Source organism: Semicossyphus pulcher, unplaced genomic scaffold (genome assembly GCF_022749685.1).
Source record: "Semicossyphus pulcher isolate SPU_LCO1_2020_fin unplaced genomic scaffold, fSemPul1.0.p SCAF_6, whole genome shotgun sequence".
Lineage (NCBI taxonomy): Eukaryota > Metazoa > Chordata > Actinopteri > Labriformes > Labridae > Semicossyphus > Semicossyphus pulcher.
Window position 1 is genome coordinate 1,743,449 of NW_027211737.1, and position 20,263 is coordinate 1,763,711.

The 20,263-nt window shown below is 42.3% G+C and overlaps 1 protein-coding gene across 1 annotated transcript in view; it reads left to right on the top strand.

The window, feature by feature from the left end:
- The window catches only part of apba1a (amyloid beta (A4) precursor protein-binding, family A, member 1a), a 68,232-nt gene that overhangs the window by 39,271 nt on the left and 8,698 nt on the right, over window positions 1-20,263 (top strand). Inside the window, exons 3-8 of the mRNA XM_069682599.1 lie at window positions 2,404-2,502; window positions 2,586-2,625; window positions 2,777-2,922; window positions 4,289-4,321; window positions 18,191-18,277; window positions 19,016-19,201. Coding sequence (XP_069538700.1) covers window positions 2,404-2,502; window positions 2,586-2,625; window positions 2,777-2,922; window positions 4,289-4,321; window positions 18,191-18,277; window positions 19,016-19,201 — 591 coding nt within the window. The remainder of the gene's footprint in view (window positions 1-2,403; window positions 2,503-2,585; window positions 2,626-2,776; window positions 2,923-4,288; window positions 4,322-18,190; window positions 18,278-19,015; window positions 19,202-20,263) is intronic.

A 20,263-nucleotide genomic window follows, 5' to 3' on the forward strand; every position in this document is an offset into this window, starting at 1 on the left:
ACATCCATCCAAAACACTTTTTTTAAGTTCCTGCAAATTAGAAGCTACATATCTAAGACACACAAGTTTTATCTGTATTATTTGTCTCACCTAGAGAAGATGGTAGTGAACCACCACTCCACCAAAGGACTGATCTTGTGCTTTTACGAATTAGTCGTAGATCTCTCACAGGTCTCCTCAGAGAGTAAAAGATTTGCATGGTGTGAGGAAATAAATGATGACATTACAGTTGAGGGCTGGCAAGGGATCTGCTTAAATGTTCAAACACGATCCATAAATACCCGTTTTAAACTACTTCAATATAAATGGATATCGGACTGTATGTTTCACCAACCCTGTTAAATAAATTCAACCCCTGTGTGATAGAGAAGTCGTTGGTTACGTGAGCCCAAGCTTAAGACCTCCTATTTATGAAGAATCCCCAGGTGTAATCTTTATAATGAATTTACAATCGCCACAGATAGTCCGGTAAGAACTGGAGGAGAAGAGGATGTCCTCAAATGGTAATTTATTAATTACCACACACACATATAATGCAAGCCACTCTCTATAGGACTGTGAACTGACATGTGGTTTCTGCAACATAATGAAAGGCAGAGTAACAGATATTAATGATCATATCGTTATGCAATTTCCCCAATATTTAACAAACACAAAATTGCTATGTCGCTATAATTTACAAAAAATAGAAATCCACCTGATTTATCAACAGCAGGTACATAAGCAAACAGATCTTACTCAGTTATGAAAAGAAATTACTGCAGTAATGCCATTAAACTGTAGCTGAATTGGTCCACACTTACATTAAATTGAATAACTGAGGATTACACAAAGGTTGCATAAATAAACCAAAGTCATGAATTAAAATACAGAAGAAAATATAGCAATATTAAAATATTAAACTTCAGACAGAATGAGGTGTAAAACTTACAGTCTCATGGACGCACAGGACCTCTCAGTCCACAAAGTCTCCAATTAAAGTCGTCCAGGAGGGAATTATTGAGTAACATATCCTGCCAACGAGGCAACCGTAGTGTGGTGAACTATCTGCCACAGTAGCTTTCTATTGAGCAGGAAGCTGGAAACTGGACACAGCAGCCACAGGTGCCCGTCCCTGATTGGCTGAGACTTAATTGGTAATTAACGGTGCATGCAGCCCTAATGCTGACCTTTTGAACACCCTGTATATCTGATCTATGTAGTAAATGTGGAACAAAGGGCACACTTTTCATTGTCTGTGGGTATGCACAATTATCCATGTATTTTGGGTTGAGGTTTTGGATATTCTTTCTGTTGTTACTCTTAGGAAGTTGACAGTATGCCCTAAATGATGTATTCTTGGATATTGGATGTTTGTTTGTTGTAATAATGGAGGAGTTGCGTTGAAAAACAGTGTAGGGTTTCAGTGTCTTTGTACTCAGATCTGTGGTCTTTAATCTGAGCTGAGGAGAACCTCGCTATCTGTCTGAAGCCTTTCTGTTTCAGCTGCTCAGTGTTTGTATTGAGCTAATGCTAGCATATTCCCACTTGCTCAACACAGTAGCAGTTTGATTTGCTAGCTAGTTCGCTAGTATATTATTAATATTAAAATTTTTAAGATAACTCATTAGTGTTTTATGTCATCTACACATCAGTTGAACAAGAGAGCAGCAAGTGAGTCTCAGCTGTTAGCGACTAAACACCACACTAAAGGACTGCGTGGCTTTTGCACCCGCTAAACCTGCAAATGATACAAAACGACTCCGTCTCATTCTCCAAGCACACACAGAGGGTTGAATGCACCCCAAAGTGCGCTGCCCCAAACTCTTGCCCCCCTGCTGTGTTTTTTCTGTAGCAGATGCTGGAGACATTAGCATGTATGCTAGCCCGGCCTGCACCTCTCCTGTTGTCTCTGAACTGATGCCTGCCTACCTTAAACAGCACATAGCAGTGTCTCTGTATCTGAACAGTGGCGTAGCAGTGAGCGCCTGACAATTAAAACAAACCAGTTTTCAGCTTTTAGATGTAAAACCAAAATGAACGCAGTAAAGACAACAGCTCAGAGCTAATGATACTTATAATTATAATTCATTACACATCCTGATGGTCAAGATATTCATCAGTGCAGATTTGGATATGAAGCTGAATGTGTTTAGTCCAAATAGCATTAATTAAATTTCATCACAGTATCACCTTCATTATCACCTTCAGTATTCAGACCGTTCGGTCTGGATTCATCAGTTCATCCTCTGAATGCTCTGACATCTCTTTGAACTTGCTCCCTCAGCTTTACTGTCTCTTACAGTCAGTCCCCTTTGTCTCCACAAATTGAGTTTTGTTTAGTTAAGGTTCAGTATTTGGTCACACATGTTTAAAGGGTTTCTTGGTTCTTGGTTCACTGATTGTTTTGTGTTTCTCTTTTAGTCTCCTGGTTCAGGCTCCCCATCTCCTCCAGGAGCAGAGTCCTCCAGCCTCCACTTGCTGCAGGACAACAGCTTTGACTCCTCCCCTTCCAGTAAAGAGGTCAGAATTTACTGTTAACAACATATTACCTGTCTGATTTTGACTTCCACCATCAGTAATAATCCTCCTTTCTTCATGTTCAGTCCAGGAGAAGTCTGGCTTCCTTCCCCACATATGTAGAAGGTAAGTTTTTCCTCCTGGTCATGAGGAGGTGAAATCTGCTGTCAGGGGGAGGGTGGGGGGTGTCTGATGTGAGCTGGATGATATTGTGGAATCACAGATATAAACGAAACAAAATAAACACAGTAACGTGACCCCCCCACCCCGGCTTCAGTCCCAGGACCATGTGACCCTGACGACCTCATCGATGGGATCATCTTTGCTGCAAACTACCTCGGCTCCACCCAGCTGTTGTCGGACAAAACACCGTCCAAGAACGTCCGCATGATGCAGGCACAGGAGGCCGTCAGCCGCATCAAGGTTATTATTGTTTATGTATATCATTATTACTTTTATTATTATTATTATTACTACTAATATTATTATTAATATTGTTACTATTATTATTATTATTGTTATTATTACTATTATTATTATTGAAGTGAAACACACAGTGAACACACAGTTAAATGTCATTGTTATTGTTTCCTCTGTGTGAAGTCAACATGCTTCAGGTTGATTATTGTGATATTAAAAATCACCGCAGGCCTGTTTACATCAAAATACCGGTAATAACAATAACAACAATAATAACAATAAATAACAATAATTATAATAACAATAATAATAATACCTTGTAAAAACAACAGACTAAAGTGTTTCTCACAGAGACCCCTGCTGGTGGAGGAAGGTTACTGCACCTACACTGTGTGTTCATTCATGTTGTTATGGTGACAATAGGCTCCACTGTACCATTACTGCACAGGCTGTACAGACTACATATGAGCACATGAACATTACCTGTACAGACTACAAATGAACACGTGAACATTACCTGTACAGACTACAAATGAACACGTGAACATTACCTGTACAGACTACATATAAACACATGAACATTACCTGTACAGACTATATATGAACACATGAACATTACCTTTACAGACTACATATGAGCAAGTGAACATTACATGTAAAGACTACATATGAAGACATGAACATTACCTGTACAGACTATATATGAACACATGAACATTACCTGTACAGACTATATATGAACACATGAACATTACCTTTACAGACTACATATGAGCCCGTGAACATTACCTGTAAAGACTACATATGAACACATGAACATTACCTGTACAGACTACATGTGAACACGTGAACATTACCTGTGCAGACTACATATGAACACGTGAACATTACCTCTGCAGACTACATATGAGCAAGTGAACATTACATGTAAAGACTACATATGAACACGTGAACATTCCCTGTACAGACTACATTTGAACACGTGAACATTACCTGTACAGACTACATATGAACACATGAACATTACCTGTACAGACTATATATGAACTCATGAACATTACCTGCACAGACTATATATGAACACATGAACATTACCTTTACAGACTACATATGAGCACGTGAACATTACCTGTAAAGGCTACATATGAACACATGAACATTACCTGTACAGACTACATATGAGCACGTGAACATTACCTGTACAGACTACAGATGAACACGTGAACATTACCTGTACAGACTACATATGAACACGTGAACATTACCTGTGCAGACTACATATGAACACGTGAACATTACCTGTTCAGACTACATATGAATATGATCAGTCCATCCTCTGACTCTTCTTCTCTCTCATTTATTCCTGCAGACGGCCCAGAAAGTCGCCCAGAACCGGAAGAAGGTGAAGTATCTGTATACCTGTGTCCTCCACTCGCGTCTCCTTTGTCTCTCTGTATCTCTTTCGGTATCTTTGTCTCTTTCTCAATTCAGTTCAATGCAAAGAACTTTATGAACATGGGAAACATACATCAAATTAAGTCTAATGAAAGAAGAGAAAGACAAAATGTGTAAACAGAGCTGTATAAACCTGGGGTCCATTTCACAAAAAAGGTTCAACAAACTCTGAGTCTAACCCTGAACTCTGAGTTGATCTACTCTGAGATAGGAAACTCTGAGTGTTCGGTTCCGGAACAGCTGATCAGAGTTAGATCAATCAACTCTGAGTAGGTTCAGCCAGAGATAAGTGCGTGCACACTGACTGTAAAAAGTCAGCATTAATGGAGCCCTGGCACCACGATTCACCATGGCAACGGTACACAAAAAGAGGTCCTCCTACGTCACACCAGTGGAGCTCGAAATCCTCATGCAGACGTTCAGCGAATACGAGCATGTTTTTAGAAACATAAAGTAACACAGCTGCAGCTGCAAAAGAGAGAGAAGCGGCGTGGGAAGAAACTGCTGCTCGAGTTAATGCGCAAGTTTGAACTGGTCTATTTATTTAATACTTAATCACGACCGGACGCTAAAATTTATATTAATTTAGGAGCAATCCAGCGGGAGAAAAAAACTTACATGGAAGCACTTCAATCATATTTTAAATATGAAACAGATGAAACATCATTCAGTGGCTGTTTTAATGTACATTAGCTTTATCCCTAACATGATGCTGACTTCACACACATTATTATTCATCTTGATTAAACTGAATTGTGTTAGTTTAAAAAAATAATAATACCAATAACTTACGGCGTCTTATCTGAGTGCTCTCGGCAGTGGTGGTGGAAAATCTAAAAATGATGACTTTGACACAGATTTGTGTTTTGATTTTTTTTATCATAATTATAAAATACTTTTGCAAAGCGGTCAGAGCAGCACAGAGACGCAACGTTTCTTCTTTTAATTCGGTAACCGCTCAAACACAAGCGTGAGACGGGCTGAATGAATGAGGAAGTCGAATGAGGGTTTTATATTCTAGAGGGAGGAGACGGAGCGAAACTCTGAGTTTCCTGAAGAAAACCTGCTCATGACCAGGTTAGGTTCACAGACTCAGTTACCATAGTAACCAACTCATAGTTAAAGTTACCTCTCTTTCTGAAAAGGCAAACCCAAGGTTTCCCTCATTTCAGGGTTAACAAACTCAGGGTTTTCACTAAACCCGCTTTCTGAAACGGACCCCAGCAGCATTATAATCACTTAGGAAATATGTGGTGTTTTACTGAAAATACAAACTGAAGATGCTGAAGTTACTCTTTACATATAAACAAAAAATAATAATATAAAAGTGACAGCTGTGTAAACCAGGGATCTTTTTTTCTATTTGTGTTTAAAAATGTATTTAAAGTTATTTATTCTTTGTATGGACAGTCTGTCTATATGCTCCAAGAGCCGCCATTGCGATGTCGCAACTTTCTCCACAATTTCCCAGTTTGGGATCAATAAAGTACTCTATCTATCCATCCATCTATCTATCTATCTATCTATCTATCTATCTATCCATCTAGAGGTGAACAGTGCAGATGCTCAGTGCAGGTATACACAGGTGCTTAAACAGTCTTCATGGAGGTTTGGGCTGTTGGACGCCCTCTTTCTGTCACAACAGTTCACACACCTTGCTGCTGTGTTTGCACATTGCTGTACAGCAGGTATGGGAGTTTCTGGGTTTTGTTCATATTGTCAAAGTCCTTTTGGGTGTGTTTAATCAGTGGGATGTGTGTGTCTGTCTTTCTTTGTCTCTGTCTCCCCCTCTCTCTCTGTCTGTATCTTTCTCTCTGTCTCAATTCAATTCAATGCAAAGAGCTTTATTCTCTCAATAAAAAAATAAAAATGAAAAAGCTTTATTGGCATGAATGTAATTGTTACAATATTGCCAAAGCATCATGTAATTAAAATATATACAAAGAACATTTCAATAATGAAATAATACTAAATAACTAAACCAACAAACAAAAGAAAAGTTTTGTGTGTGTGTGTGTGTGTGTGTGTGTGTGTTCATGTTCTACAGGCTGTCATGAGGTCAGGAGGCAGGTGTTGTTGTCATACTGGGCGGGTGTTGTGTTCCTGAGGCAGGTGTTGTGGTTGTATTGGGGGGGTGTTGTGGTCCTGGGACAGGTGTTGTGGTCGTATTGGTGGGGTGTTGTGGTCCTGAGGCAGGTGTTGTGGTTGTATTGGGGGGGTGTTGTGGTCCTATTGTTAGGGGTGTTGTGGTCCTGAGGCAGGTGTTGTGGTTGTATTGGGGGGGTGTTGTGGTCCTGGGACAGGTGTTGTGGTCGTATTGGTGGGGGGGGTGTTGTGGTCGTATTGGAGGGGTGTTGTGGTCCTGAGGCAGGTGTTGTGGTCGTAGTGGGGGGGTGTTGTGGTCCTGAGGCAGGTGTTGTGGTCGTAGTGGGGGGGTGTTGTGGTCCTGAGGCAGGTGTTGTGGTCGTATTGGGGGGGTGTTGTGGTCCTGAGGCAGGTGTTGTGGTCCTATTGGGGGGGTGTTGTGGTCCTGAGTCAGGTGTTGTGGTCGTATTGGGCGGGTGTTGTGGTCCTGAGGCAGGTGTTGTGGTCCTATTGGAGGGGTGTTGTGGTCCTGAGGCAGGTGTTGTGGTTGTATTGGGGGGGTGTTGTGGTCCTATTGGAGGGGTGTTGTGGTCCTGAGGCAGGTGTTGTGGTTGTATTGGGGGGGTGTTGCGTTCCTGAGGCAGGTGTTGTGGTCCTATTGTTAGGGGTGTTGTGGTCCTGAGGCAGGTGTTGTGGTCCTATTGGAGGGGTGTTGCGTTCCTGAGGCAGGTGTTGTGGTCCTATTGTTAGGGGTGTTGTGGTCCTGAGGCAGGTGTTGTGGTTGTATTGGGGGGGTGTTGTAGTCCTGAGACTGGTGTTGTGGTCATATTGGTGGGGGGGGGGGGGGGGGGGTCCTGAGGCAGGTGTTGTGGTCCTATTGGAGGGGTGTTGTGGTCCTGTTGGAGGGGTGTTGTGGTCCTGAGGCAGGTGTTGTGGTTGTATTGGGGGGTGTTGTGGTCCTGAGCCAGGTGTTGTGGTTGTATTGGGGGGGTGTTGTGGTCCTATTGGAGGGGTGTTGTGGTCCTGAGCCAGGTGTTGTGGTTGTATTGGGGGGGTGTTGTGGTCCTTAGCCAGGTGTTGTGGTCGTATTGGGGGGGTGTTGTGGTCCTGAGCCAGGTGTTGTGGTTGTATTGGGGGGGTGTTGTGGTCCTTAGCCAGGTGTTGTGGTCGTACTGGGGGGGTGTTGTGGTCCTGAGGCAGGTGTTGTGGTTGTATTGGAGGGGTGTTGTGGTCCTGAGGCAGGTGTTGTGGTTGTATTGGGGGGGTGTTGTGGTCCTGAGGCAGGTGTTGTGGTCGTATTGGGGGGGTGTTGTGGTCCTGAGGCAGGTGTTGTGGTTGTATTGGGGGGGTGTTGTGGTCCTGAGGCAGGTGTTGTGGTCGTACTGGGGGGGTGTTGTGGTCCTGAGGCAGGTGTTGTGGTCGTACTGGGGGGGTGTTGTGGTCCTGAGGCAGGTGTTGTGGTCGTACTGGGGGGGTGTTGTGGTCCTGAGGCAGGTGTTGTGGTCGTATTGGGGGGGTGTTGTGGTCCTGAGGCAGGTGTTGTGGTCGTACTGGGGGGGTGTTGTGGTCCTGAGGCAGGTGTTGTGGTCGTATTGGGGGGGGGTGTTGTGGTCCTGAGGCAGGTGTTGTGGTTGTATTGGGGGGGTGTTGTGGTCCTGAGGCAGGTGTTGTGGTCGTATTGGGGGGGTGTTGTGGTCCTGAGGCAGGTGTTGTGGTTGTATTGGGGGGGTGTTGTGGTCCTGAGGCAGGTGTTGTGGTTGTATTGGGGGGGTGTTGTGGTCCTGAGGCAGGTGTTGTGGTTGTATTGGGGGGGTGTTGTGGTCCTGAGGCAGGTGTTGTGGTCTTATTGGGGGAGTAACCAGAGTTTATTGGCATGTCGAATGTTATATTTCGTCTGATTGCGTGGAAAGCCTTTCTTGCTTTGTCTCTCAGATTTTCACAGCTTCCGGTGGAGCTGATGTTGAGGCCCACACGTGTAGTTTTTAGTGTGTTTTAGTGTAGAGGTGTCCAAATATAAATTATGTGTGTTTTCTTGACTTCTGGTCTTCTTTTGAAAACCATAATGTTGTTTTATTTAAGGTTAACAGTCAGTGCCCAGGTCTGACAGAACTTATGCAGCAGGCTTAGGTGCTGTTGCAGACCTTCTTTGGTTAGGGACAACAACACCAAGTCATCAGAATATAGGACACCTTTAACCTCTGTGTCATTCAGGGTGAGGCCAGGTGATGTGGGCTGATCTAATTGGTTTTCAAATTCATCAATATATAGATTGAAAAGGATGGGACTGAGGTTACGTCCCTGCGTCACTCCTCAACCCCGGGAGAAGAAGGCTGTGTGTTTGTCTCCTCCTTTAACAGCACACTCACTGTTGTTCACAGACTTAATAACATATGTTTTTCCTCCTATGCCACTCTCATCAGCGTATAGGAGACCTTTGACCTCTGTGTCATTCAGGGTGAGGCCAGGTGCCAGGTTTTTATTCGGTTTGTCCAAAGCGAGAGTTAATACAAAACAAGAAAAACAAAAGCTCCGGCACTCACAGAATCATGGATGACTCAGTTTATTGTGGGTAACGAATGTGTTTCGGCTCCATGCCCTCCTCAGCATACTGAGGAGAACAAAGGAAATTATTTATATGCCCAGGTGAGATGAGTGAAAGGACCGCACAGCAAGAAGGAATGCGGGACGAGTGTCTATACAAAGGCAAAAAAACATTTCATTTCTTCAAATAACATAAACAGACTTTTTACATCGGCCAAATACATATCAGAAAAACAAACACATTTCCTTGCTTCTACAGAGTCAGTATATAGATAGGGGGTTACAACTGCCCATTACATAGAATAAATTAGAAACTTTTTTTTATGTATATATATATACATAAATACACATATTCATACATAAATATATACTGTATATACATACATATACACATATAAACCCATATCACACACACGCACAAATACATACACATATACATAACTACATCACACTGCACAATCTTAATAGGCATAAATAATATAATGATGCATGCCTTGACTCATAAATACTAATTACAAGAAGCAACCAAGGCCTTTAGGGCTCTCAATTTGTAAAGAATTAATCCAGAAAGCTTCCTTACAATATATACATAAAAGCAACATAAGGAACAAAGATGAAAAATCTCTGGTGGACAGACATTTTAATGCAGCAGGCCACGATGTCTGTTCTCTCAAATTTCAGGGCATTGAAAAGGTTAATTCTTTGAACAGGGGTGGAGATTTGAACAGGTTTTTTTGCAGGTTTTGAATGTGCATGCAGGAAGGCCTGTCCAGCAGCTTTAGCCAGACGCAGTGATTCCTTTACAGTAGTGCCGTTTCTGTAGAGTGACCCGCTTAAAGCCAGACTGATTTGGGTCCAACAGATTGTTCTTAGACAGGAAGTCAGTGACTTGATTAAAAACTGCGCACTCAAGTATTTTTGACAGGAAGGGTAGAAGTGAGACTGGTCTGTCGTTTTCAACCTGGTTTTGGTTGAGGGTGGGTTTTGGTGCAGGCTGAGTTGGTCAGGCTCAGAGAACTGATTCCTGATGGTAGAAACCTCATTTGTGAAGAATGTGGGGAGCATGGCTGGAGTGAGCAGAGTGGAGGAAGGGGGAGGCGGTGGATAGAGGAGTGAGTTAAAAGCAGAAAACATTTTCGTGCATCAGCGGCACCACAGATCTTGTTTTGATAATAAGCAGTCTTTGCAGATTTTAAACTGGCAGAAAAAGATGCAAGTTTTTGATGGTAGTCACTGAGGTCAGTGGACTGTCTGGATTTCTGCCACTTTCTCTGTGCTGCCCTGAGCCTTGCCCTTTGCTCTCTGATGACCTCAGTGAGCCATGGACTAGAGGGGGCGTTATGAGCTGGTTTGGACACTAGAGGGCAGAGTTTGTTTAGCGAGGAGGCTAGTGAGGAGCAGAGTGTGTCTGTAGGCTCATTTAAACAGAGTGTGGTGAATTCCTTAAGAGGAGGCATGGTAGCCAAGACCTCATTAGAAAACTGGGTTGGTTACAATATTACAATGTTACAATTTCATTTAGCTTTTGTCCAAAGTGACGTACATCTGAGAGTTAATACAACACAAGTAACAATCGAGACAGGAGGGAACGAGGTCAGTAAGAGCCAACAAACAGCTGGTGCTGACAGGAAGTGTATAGGGCGTTTTTTGGTTTTTTTTTTTAAATAATGACCATCATCATCAGCAGCATCAACAAGATCAGTCTAGTCACCATCATCATGAAAATCCTTCTCATCTTAAACTACATCCTCCTACATCCTGTCATCATCATCAGTAGCATCAATATCATTAAGGTCAGAGGTGTTCATAAAGAGCTGGGTCTTTAGCTTCTTCTTAAAGGTGAAAGGGACTCCGCAGACCGAATGGAGTTTGGTAGCTCGTTCCACCACCGGGGGACGACTGAGGAGAAGAGTCTAATTAGAGACTTAGGGCCCTGTTGTGATGGGAGTACCAGGCGCCTTTCATTGGCAGAACGTAGTGGGTGTAGACCTGGATGAGGGCGTTCAGGTAGGCAGAAGACATTTTTTTGTTGCTGTTTTGTAAGCGAGCAACAGGGTTTTCAGGGTGTAAGGGGTCGGATGTTTCGGCGGTATTAGAACATTTGTGCAGTTTGGGGGAGTTCAAATTCAATCAAATTTTATCTGTATAGCGCCAAATCATAACCAGGGTTATCTCGAGACACTTTACAGAAAGAGCAGGTCTAGACCGACTCTTTGTTATGTTATTTAAAGAGAGGCCCAACATGAATCACCATGAGTAGCGCTTAGCAATATTCGGCACATTGGCAAGGAAAAACTTCCTTTTAACAGGCAGAAACCTCGAGCAGAACCAGACTCATGTTGAACAGCCATCTGCCTCGACTGGATGGGCCCAGAATGAGATAGAAGGAGATGCAGGATAGAGACAGGCAAAGAGAGCAACAACAACATATGTTCTTGTTACCACAACAACATATGTCCTTGTTACATGAACAACAACAGACACATACTTATGGTTACAATGCCAATAATAGTGGTAGACTTGGGTGAAAATTAGCTAAATAAATAAATAAATAAATAAATTAGCGAGAGAAGCAGAGTAATGATAAAGGCTGAGGTAATCGTAATTGTAACAGTTGAAGTCAACAGGTCTACTATTAGCATTAGCAGCAACAATAATGATACTATGGGGAAGGCTGATGTTAGTAGTTGTTGCAGTCGAGCAGGTCCACAGCAGCAGGTGGTCTGCAGCAACGATCCCCAGGAACCTTCAAGACAAGGGAGCACAAGAACTCCCGGGAAGATATGTGGTTAGTAATGTTAATGGGACCAGAAGATACAGAGTTAATGAGCTGCATTAATATGACAGAGAGAGAGAGAGAGAGAGAGAGAGAGGGAGAGAGAGCGAGAGAGAGGGAGAGAGGCAGAGAAACACAGAGACAGAGAGAGAGAGAGAGAGAGAGAGAGAGAAGCTTGGTGTGTCAGATCCCCCGGCAGTCTAAACCTATAGCAGCATAACTATGGGAAAGTTTTAAGTCTACTCTTAAAAGAAGAGAGGGTGTCTGCCTCCCGGACCCTGACTGGTAGATTGTTCCAGAGGAGGGGGGCCTGGTAATTGAAGGCTCTACCTCCAACACTACTCTTAGAGACTTTAGGTACCACAAGCAGGCCTGCATCCTGGGAGCGCAATGTTCTAGAGGGGTAATATGGCACTATGAGCTCTTTAAGATATGATGGTGCCTGACCATTAAGAGCTTTGTAAGTAAGAAGAAGGATTTTAAATTCTATTGTAGATTTTACAGGAAGCCAGTGCAGAGAGGCTAATACAGGAGAGATGTGATCTCTCTTCCTAGTTCTTGTCAGCACACGTGCTGCAGCATTTTGTACCAGCTGCAGAGTTTTCAGTGACTTATTAGGGCAGCCTGATAGTAACAAGTTACAATAATCCAACCTGGAAGTAACGAATGCATGGACTAGTTTTTCTGCATCGTTTTGAGACAAGATGTGTCTGATTTTTGCTATGTTGCGAAGATGAAAGAAGGCTGTCCTTGATATTTGTTTTATGTGGGAGATGAAGGACATATCCTGATCAAATAGAACTCCCAGATTCCTAACAGTAGTGCTGGATGCCAGGCTGATGCCATCTAGGGCAGCTATATCATTAGAGAAAGAGTCTCTAAGGTGTTTTGGGCCGAGCACAATAACTTCAGTTTTGTCTGAATTAAGTAGCAGAAAGTTTCTAGTCATCCAGATCTTTATGTCCTTAAGGCATGCTTCTAGTTTAGATAGCTGATTGGTTTCGTCTGGCTTCATTGATAAGTATAATTGAGTATCATCTGCATAACAATGAAAATTAATGGAGTGTTTCCTCATGATATTACCCAGAGGAAGCACATATAAGGTAAAAAGAATCGGTCCGAGCACAGAACCTTGTGGAACTCCATGACTAACTTTGGTGTGCATAGAGGACACATAATGAACATTAACAAACTGAGATCGATCTGATAAATAAGATTTAAACCAACTTAATGCAGATCCTGTAATGCCAATTAAATGTTCTAATCTCTGTAACAGGATGTGATGGTCTATCGTGTCGAAAGCAGCACTAAGATCTAACAGGATGAGTACAGAGAGAAGTCCTCTGTCTGAAGCAGTAAGTAGATCATTTGAAACTCGCACAAGGGCTGTCTCAGTGCTATGGTGGACTCTAAATCCTGACTGAAAGTCCTCAAATAAACTGTTGTTATGAAGAAAGTCACATAATTGATTAGCGACTGCTTTCTCAAGGATCTTTGAGATAAAAGGAAGGTTAGATATAGGTCTATAGTTAGCTAAGGTGCCTGAATCTAGGGTAGGCTTTTTAAGAAGTGGCTTAATTACAGCTAGTTTAAAAGACTGGGGTACATAGCCCGTCGATAAAGACATATTGATCATATCTAGTAAAGAAGTGCTAATTGAGGGAAAGACTTCCTTAAGCAGCTTGGTTGGAATCGGGTCTAAAAGACAGGTTGATGGTTTAGACGAAGATATCAGAGAATTTAGCTCAGGAAGGTCAATTGGAGAAAAACAGTCAAGGTAAACATCAGGTTTTTGAGCAGTTTCCAAAGATACATCTGCACCAGTTAACGGCAGGAGGTTACAAATTTGGTCTCTAATTTTTAGGATTTTGTCATTGAAGAAGCTCATGAAATCATCACTGCTGAGGCCTATAGGAATACTTGGCTCAGTGGAGCTGTGACTCTCTGTCAGCCTGGCTACAGTGCTGAAAAGGTACCTGGGATTGTTTTTATGTTCTTCTATGAGGGAGGAGTAGTAGACACCTCGAGCATGCCGTAGGGCCTTCCTGTATTTATTAAGACTATTTTGCCAAAGTAAACGAGACTCTTCTGTTTTGGTGGATCGCCACATTCTTTCAAATTTACACCACATTTGCTTCAAGTTACGAGTTTCTGAGTCATACCATGGAGCTAGCCTCTGTCGTTTAATAATCTTCTTTTTTAAGGAGGCAATCGAGTCTAGAGTACTTCTCAGCAAACCTGCAGTACTATCAACAAACTGATCAAGCTGAGAGGGACTAACATTAGCATCAGAGCTTTCTGTAGTAAACAGATGTGGTAAAGAATTAAAAGCAGCTGGAATTGTTTCCTTAAATTTAGCTACAGTCCTATCAGACAAACATCTTGTGAGTACATTTTTGTTAACTGGAGAGTAGTCGGTTAATAGGACATCGAATGTTACTAAATAGTGATCTGATAAAAGAGGATTTTGTGGGAAGACAATTAAGTTTTCGGTTTCAAGGCCATAAGCTAGAACAAGGTGGAGGGTGTGGTTAAAGCGGTGAGTAGGCTGGTTTACACTTTGAGTGAAACCAATAGAGTCCAAAAGGGACATAAATGCCATGCTAAGACTATCATTATCAACATCTACATGAATATTGAAGTCCCCTACAATAATTATTTTATCTGAACTCAGGACTAAATCTGATAAAAACTCTGAGAATTCAGTTAGAAAATCAGAGTATGCGCCAGGAGGGCGGTATACTCTCACAAATAAAACAGGCTGTAAAGTTTTCCAAGCTGGGTGTGAAAAACTCAGAACAAGGCTTTCAAAAGAGCAGAAACTAAGTTTTGGTCTAGGGTTGATTAGAAGACTAGAACTGAAAATAGCTGCCACTCCACCACCTCGACCAGTGTCTCGAGGAGTATGAGTATTAAGATGACTGGGAGGAGTGGATTCATTTAAGCTGACATATTCTTCCTGACACAGCCAAGTCTCAGTTAAAGAGAGTAAATCAATATGATAATCTGATATCAGATCGTTCACTAATAGAGCTTTAGATGACAGGGATCTGATATTTAACAGACCACATTTAATTCTCATATTTTTTGGCATAACTTCGGTTGTTGTTTTAATTTTTATTCAATTTTTTTGATTTACTCCTTTTTTATTTAAGTTTGAATTAACTGTAATAAAAGGCCTGGGTTGGGGGGCAGACACAGTCTCTAGAACATTAACATTGTGGCTGGGAAACTGCTCACAGGGAAGCTCAGAGGAGTGTGTAGGACTACAGCTCTGCCTCCTGGTCTCAACTCTGGTTTGTCAGGTTTTACGACTAACAAACTTAGCCATATTACGAGACAAAAGAGCTGCACCATCCAAAGTGGGATGAATGCCGTCTCTTCCGATAAGACCAGGCTTTCCCCAGAATGTCTGCCAGTTATCTATGAAGCCCACATCGTTTGCTGGGCACCACCTCGACAGCCAGCGGTTGAATGATGACATGCGGCTATACATGTCATCACTCGTCAGATTGGGCAGGGGTCCAGAGAAAACTACGGAGTCCGACATCGTCTTTGCAAATGCACACACCGACTCAACATTAATTTTAGTGACTTCCGATTGGCGTAACCGGGAGTCATTAACGCCGACATGAATTACCAAATTTATGATTATCCTTTGTCAGCAGTTTTAAATTGGACTCGATGTCACCCGCTCTGGCCCCAGGAATACATTTCACTATGGCCGCTGGCTTCGCTAACTTCACGTTTCTGACTATGGAGCTGCCAATAACCAGAGTTGGTTTCTCAGCGGGTGTGTCGCTGAGTGGGGAAAACTTGTTCGAAACGTGAAGTGGTTGGTGGTGAACCGTGTGCTTCGTCTTGCGGCTATGCTTCCCTCTGAGAGTAACCCAGCCACTGCATCCCGGCTGCTCGGGAGTTGCCGGGGGAGAAGCTACGCTAGGTCGGCCCGCACCGGCTACTGGCCCTGGGGGCTTGCTGCTGACTACAGCAGCTAGCGATGCTTGGTTTTCCAAGGTGCGGAGCCGCGAGTTCCGGTGTAGAGGCGGTGAATTGGATGAAGAAGTGATCTGACAGATGTAGGGGTGTGTTGGTCAGATTTGCTGTGGGGCAGTTCCAAGTAAAACTGAGATCCAGAGTATTACATGTGTGGGAGGGGTCGGGACCTGTTTGAGGTCAAAAGAGGACAGAAGAGAGAGGAAGTCTGTTGCCTGGGCTTTGTCCATGTAAATGTTCATGTGTTCCCATGACAATAAGCAGGGGGCGCAGTTTTAATTTTGACAATCTCTGTATTTTTTATAAAATACACCTGAAGTCAAGAAATGAAACAGCCTCCTCACTCACTATAAATCAGCACAAAAATGACAATTACCAACATATGCAGAATATATGTTGTAAACAGATTTTGGAACATAAATAGCATACTTAACAACTTAAACTACTCAGTCAGCACGAAGAAGCAGGCATGATGGGAAATGAGGACGTCCCCATGCTGCCAGAGTGTGCGTCACAGCTGAGCAGAGCAGTAGACACAGGAAGGGAAGCATTGGGAAGCATTATCTTTCCCATACAGAACGAAACATTGTGAACAACAAACTCATGTTAAAATCTCAGTAATCAGCCAAAGAAAGCTTGCTTTCAGAGCACCGCTGTTTCTACCCTCTGCGCATCTAAACTGTGCAGACGAGACGTCTGTCTACTCCGCCCTCAGCACACCTGCAGCTCCTTACAGCAGTGAGACACGCGCGGACTCTTCTCATTCACAGAACGGCAAATGAAGACGTTTTGTGAAGTCCCTTTCACGTCTCATGAAGATGTTAAAGTTACGATGTTACGGTGTTAGAGACAGACGGAGAGCAGAGCAGAGAGACACCATGTCACCGTGATGCTACGTGTTGATTGAGTCCCGACCTGCGGACTGTTGGCTGAGCTCCAGACCTCTGCCCCGCGATAGACTGTCCATAGATCGTCCAAAATGTCCCAAACAGAGCAGAATAATAAGAAAGAAACACAGACGAAGGGCAGATCCTCTGCAGATACAGACACCAGCTCACACTTCTCCTGGATTATAATGATGATTAATAGGGAATATTTAATATGGAAAATCCTGCTCATTAAGCCTTTTTATTACTATTATTAACAGTATCAGTCTGTCAAATGAGCTGGTCTGTGTTTAGTGACTTATCTTCAGCAGCACTGTGTGAAGGTGGGAAAAACAAGAAAATCATTTTTGTTCCTACTTTTGTGTGTTTTTGTGTTATACTCACTTCTATTTAATTTGATATTTTATTTTAGTGCTATTTAAGCTGCTACAGAACAATATTTTATTTGAATTTTGTATGTCATGCAAATGTGAGAACTTTTCCGATTTGGAATTTTAATATTTTAATTTCAGATACATTTTGAACATATGTGAATATATCGGCCAATATATCGATATCGGAATTGTTTTACTCCACAATATCGGAATCTGCATCGGCCCCAAAAATCCAATATAGGTTGGGCTCTATTTACAGCAGACTGGCAGTTCCAAAGGCCTGAGTTAATGAAGGAGTGTGTAGAAGAGACTTTTCTGAGGGAAGGGAGGTTGTTGGGGTTGCATTGTCTGTAATAGTTCCGTTTTTTTCTACACCCATCAATGACAGGAATTTGTTTGTAGCACATGTTGCCTTAGGTAGACAACAGAGAAAATGGAGGAGAGGGCAATATCAGCCGGTGACTTTGCTTGGTGGACTCGTGCAGGTAGAGTCGCTGGTCTTTTCCCAATTTGGTCTTAACACAATGAGGGCTGACATTTAAGGGCTGACGCTACATCTTAGCTTATGTGTATAAATACCAGGAAGTGCCATGGCTGACCCGCCCCTGTTTGATTTTACAACAGCAAGCAACAGAGGGTGTGACTTTCGTCAGCAGACCTCACGTAATGATGCTCAGTGAGTGAAACTCAAGTGCTCAGCCCTAACAAAGCCTGACAACGACCAAATCCAATATCAATTCAAAGTTTTGTCTTACCTCAGCTGACTGCAGAAACCTTCCTATCTTCAAGATCAGAGCTTGTTCTGAACACAGCATCTTTGTTCAGACAGATGTGATGTTCACATGTTTTTAGTCTCTGTTGTATTTACACTTCAGGCATTTTATCACAGAGTCTTTAATTCAAATATTTATTTTATATATAATTAAACTCAGCAGCTGTTTTATATCTCCACTGTTTCTCTGTTTATATTGAGATCTGGAGCAGCTGCTCTCTCACATTATGCTTTGTTTTAATAAGGAGATTCTAATAATATGAGAATATCTGTGTTTATCTGTGTGTGTGTGTGTGTGTGTGTGTGTGTGTGTGTGTGTGTGTGTGTGTGTGTGTGTGTGCGTGTACGTGCGTGCGTGCGTGTGTGTGTGTTTGTGTGTGCTAAGGCCCCTGAAGGTGAGCCTCAACCGATGACAGAAGTGGATCTCTTCATCTCCACACAGAGAATCAAAGTGTTGAATGCTGACTCACAGGTAGACACTTTATGAGAGATTTCATCTGTCACACACATCATCTGTTCCTTTAATCTGTAACACACATTATCTGTTCTTTAATCTGTGTAACACACATTATCTGTTCTTTAATCTGTAACACATATCATCTGTTCTTTAATCTGTAACACACATCATCTGTTCTTTAATCTGTGTAACACACATCATCTGTTCTTTAATCTGTGTAACACACATCATCTGTTCTTTACATCTGTGTAACACACATCATCTGTTCTTTAATCTGTAACACACATCATCTGTTTTTTAATCTGTAACACATATTATGTGTTCTTGAACCTGTGTAACACACATCATCTGTTCTTTAATCTGTAACACACATCATCTGTTCTTTAATCTGTGTAACACACATCATCTGTTCTTTAATCTGTAACACACATTATCTGTTCTGTAACCTGTGTAACACACATCATCTGTTCTTTAATCTGTAACACAAATCACAAGTGTGGATTTATAAAGATCTTTAGAGGTCTAACCTGCAGAAGTGAAGTTACTCCCTGATGACACCGGCAGGCAGCGTGAAGAAGTGCACTCACAAACACGAATGATTAGAAAAATAAACATCAGTGCTCTGAGATGGTCCTACAGTTGTTCAGACTAATGATACATGGTTAAAAAAAAGATTGAAGTATTATAAAGATGTTATATTGTATTATATTATATCATGTGTATTAAGGGCTGTCGTGGTTCTGTGTAAACCAGGAGACCATGATGGATCATCCTTTGAGGACCATCTCCTACATTGCTGACATCGGTAATGTTGTGGTTCTGATGGCCCGCCGCAGGATGCCCCGGCCAGACTCTCAGGAGAACCTGGAGGCCTCCGAACCGGGTCAGGACAGCAAGAGGCAGTACAAGATGATCTGTCACGTGTTCGAGTCAGAGGACGTGAGTCCAGTTTATACTGTGTATATATGTGTGTTTGTGTATTTATACTGTATAAAACTATATACTGTGTGTATTCATGTATAAAGATATATGCCAGGGTTTTTCCTGGCTCAAAATAAGGCAGAGGTGGTACCTTCGTTACCGTGTACACACGTGCACGTGTATCATGCGTATAATTGTATAATTAAAGAATTCTCACTTTTAAGCCTGTTTTGTTAAAAACATAAATGAATGTGGACTGTTCAAATTTAAATTTAATACAACATAAGAGCTAATGTCTTCATTTACAGAGTTAAAATCAAAGTTATTCAAAATAAAATATTTTTTGTTATGATGCACGGCATGCGCTTCACTGGGGGCAGCCAGCCAATGCCGCAGCTTGTGTAGCTCACGTGATGAATTACAGGAAGTTACGCTTTCTCTGGTGTACTTTAAACATTTATTTTTCAATGAGGAGTATCTGTTTGTTGTGCAGTGCTGATGATGTGTTCGCCTCTGATAGATTAGTGTCCATTTACACGGACAAGCGCACGATTACAGTTTCTAACGTTCATTTAAAAACAAACGTAACGGACTGAAACTCCATCTGTTTTATTAAACATCACAACATGGAGAGAAAACTGACGGGGAGTATTTCTGTCTGTGACATTCTGAATTTGAATTAACTTGTATTAGTGTGGTGCTCGGTGAAGCTGAAAACGTTACACTGGTCGGATATTCCGTTAAGGAAAACTTAATAAGAAACTGGACGTGCTTAGATGCATTGGAAACAGCATTCACATGTTTAAAGAAACACACATTATCAAAGCAGTGCCTTACCTGTAGCTAAAAAACACAGGCGTTCTCCGTGGAAAACTTTTCACTCCTCTCACTTTTCTTCCTCTATGGCAGTTTTGGCGGCACCTTTTCCGCTGCACTGAACTGGTTATAATACAGCACCGCCACATCGGCGTAATGCCAGAATTGCAGTTAGAAATGGCAAATTTATCAAGTGCTGTCCTTGTTGGAAAACTGCCTTCTTCATAAAAACATATGCTTTGCCGGTTAGCTCCACCTACCCTC